This window comes from Microtus ochrogaster, linkage group LG4, assembly GCF_000317375.1.
Source record: "Microtus ochrogaster isolate Prairie Vole_2 linkage group LG4, MicOch1.0, whole genome shotgun sequence".
NCBI lineage: Eukaryota > Metazoa > Chordata > Mammalia > Rodentia > Cricetidae > Microtus > Microtus ochrogaster.
The window spans coordinates 34,650,301-34,653,015 of record NC_022030.1 but is presented as its reverse complement, the minus strand read 5'-3'; the positions used below and the strand labels follow the sequence as shown (position 1 = coordinate 34,653,015).

Below are 2,715 nucleotides of genomic sequence, written 5' to 3'. Positions count from 1 at the left end.
TTTTCCCTCAGTGGGGCACCCTGACTGTGCTGGAGACTGCGGTGCTGGAGGAGCACAGGTCCATGAACCCTTGCCCGGTACTGGACGAACACTCCGGGACCATCTTTCTCTTCTTCATTGCCGTGCTGGGCCACACGCCAGAGGCCGTGCAGATTGCCACTGGCAAGAACGCTGCTCGACTCTGCTGTGTGACCAGCTGTGACGCAGGCCTGACCTGGGGTAGTGTGCGAGACCTTACTGAGGAGGCCATTGGTGCAGCATTGCAGGGTAGGTGGCACCTGGTGTGGGGTGGGCTAGAGGTATGAGGTGGAGGAACGGGGTGGGTAGGAACAGGACAGGGCAATATGGGCGTGGCCTCAAGGGGGCTTGGGCTTGCCCCTTGCATAGGTCCGCCAATCACTTGCAAATCTTCACTCTGCCACTCCCTGTCCCCAGTTTCTTGCCCTATATCACTCATGAGCAATGACCTTCTAATGCTGTCTCTAGGACTGTCTGTCATTTCCCAAGCATCTTCAGCACCAGGCCAATAGGTGTTGGCAGGGCTGGCAACTTAAAGCCCACCAGAGACTCTCCTTGTCTTGGTCGGCAGAGAAGAGGGTTGCGGCTCTTAGTCCTAACTCCCAAACCCTTCTCTTTTACCACTTTCTGTTCCCTTTCACCTCCTTCTCACTCAGCCCTGATCTCTGGACTTCAGTCTTTTGGTTTTTGGGCCTCAGTCTTTTTTTCTCTCTGCAGCCCCTACTCCCCAGTTGCTGGCCTACTGGTCGGTTCCTCATCCACCACCCTGCCCCATGCTGATAGGCAGTGGCCCTAGGGGCTATAGGACCTGGTCCATGGCCCATGAGTACTGCACAGAGGGATATAGCAGCTTCTGAGAGGGAGACAAGGAAACAGGACTCATCAAAAACCTCATCCGAGGTCTCCTTCCTCCACTGCCCTGTGTAGCAATTGCTCCAGAGGTTGAGCTCTGTTGGTGATCATTGGCCAAGTGTCTGTTGGCCAATGGCTGGGGAGTGGCTCAGAGGTAGGCCACTGGTTTGGCCTGGTTTCTGTGCTTTGCATCCCAAGGCAAAAAGCAAAACACTTGGCCAAGGGGCTGGAGAGATGACCAGGAGCTTGTATGACTTACAGCTCTTGCAGAGAACTGGAGTTCAGTTCCCTGTGCCCGGATTGGGTGGCTCACAACTGCTTGTAACTCCAGCTCCGGAGTGTCTGCCACCTCGGCCTCCATGGGCACCCACACTCATGTGCACGCCCTCCAAATGCGCATAATTAAAAATACATATTTAAAACAAACTATTAAAAAGCACGCGATCAAGCAGGCTCCTAGCTTTCTGAAGATAGCCTTGGCAGACTCCATTGCACACATTCTGGGTGCGTTCGGGGTCCAGGATAGGTCGGCAGTCAGCTGACCTATAACCTAAGGTTTTGGCTCCTTCTCTCTGCAGACTGGGCCACCTTTGCTGTGGGTCCAGGCCACGGAGTCCAGCTGCGCTCAGGTCGCCTGCTTGTTCCTGCTTACACCTATCACGTGGACCGTCGGGAGTGTTTTGGCAGGATCTGCTGGACCAGTCCCCACTCCCTGGCTTTCTACAGTGATGACCACGGAATCTCCTGGCACTGTGGAGGCCTTGTGCCCAACCTGCGCTCTGGAGAGTGCCAATTGGCTGCGGTGGATGGAGAGTTCCTCTACTGCAATGCCAGGAGCCCTCTAGGAAACCGGGTGCAGGCACTGAGCGCTGATGAGGGCACCTCTTTCCTACCAGGGGAGCTGGTGCCTACACTGGCTGAAACTGCCCGTGGTTGCCAGGGTAGCATTGTGGGCTTCCCAGCCCCACCCTCCAGCAGGCCTCAGGAGGACCGGTGGCCAGTGGGTCTTGGGAAAACCCCACAGTCCCCATCCTTCTATCTTAGAGCACAGGAGTCTTCAGGGGAAGGTGTTGGGGTTTCTGTTGAGGGTTGGGTTCCCAGAGGGCCATTCGGCTCCCCACAGTCCTGGGGCCCAGTGAAACACGGCCTAGAACCTGGGTCAGGTGGAGATAAGACAGCCTGGACCCCAGACCTCCCCATGTTCTCTGCTTCCCCGCTTCAGAGTCCCACATGGCTGCTGTATTCCCACCCATCAGGGCGTAGAGCTCGGCTCCACATGGGAATTTACCTGAGCCGGTCCCCCTTGGATCCCCATAGCTGGTCAGAGCCCTGGGTGATCTATGAGGGCCCCAGTGGCTACTCTGACCTGGCGTTCCTTGGGCCTGTGCCTGGGGCATCCCTGGCCTTTGCCTGTTTGTTTGAGAGTGGGTCGAGGGCCTCCTACGAAGATATCTCTTTTTGTTTGTTCTCATTGGATGATGTTCTGGAGAATGTGCCCACTGGCCTAGAGAGACACAATTTGAGGGACAAGCCTCAGGGGCATTGTTGGCCCTCTTGAGGGCCTGGCCCTCGGGCAGGTTCCTGGGGAGGAAGGGTAAAGTGTATAGAGGAAGCCAGGGGCAGGTCAGCATGACCCTGGGATGGACAGAGTCTCTTCCTCACTGCTGCTGGGGGCCGAGTCACTGCGGAGCCGGCTGCTGTCTGAGTGTGAGTGAGAAATAAAAGGATTGTGCTGTGTCTGTGTCTTTCCATGTCACAGTCTTGGGGCCTGACGCTGTAGCTCACCACTATGATCACCATGCACATTTCCCGCCTTCACCCTGCTCAGTTCCCACATGTGGGGGT

The 2,715-nt window shown here is 56.5% G+C and overlaps 1 protein-coding gene across 1 annotated transcript in view; it reads left to right on the top strand.

Annotated features, from left to right (window-relative positions):
- Neu4 (neuraminidase 4) overlaps positions 1-2,625 on the top strand; it is a 4,523-nt gene extending 1,898 nt beyond the window's left edge. Inside the window, exons 3-4 of the mRNA XM_013351585.2 lie at positions 7-267; positions 1,449-2,625. Coding sequence (XP_013207039.1) covers positions 7-267; positions 1,449-2,428 — 1,241 coding nt within the window. The 3' untranslated portion in view covers positions 2,429-2,625. The remainder of the gene's footprint in view (positions 1-6; positions 268-1,448) is intronic.
- Positions 2,626-2,715: the final 90 nt, after the last annotated feature.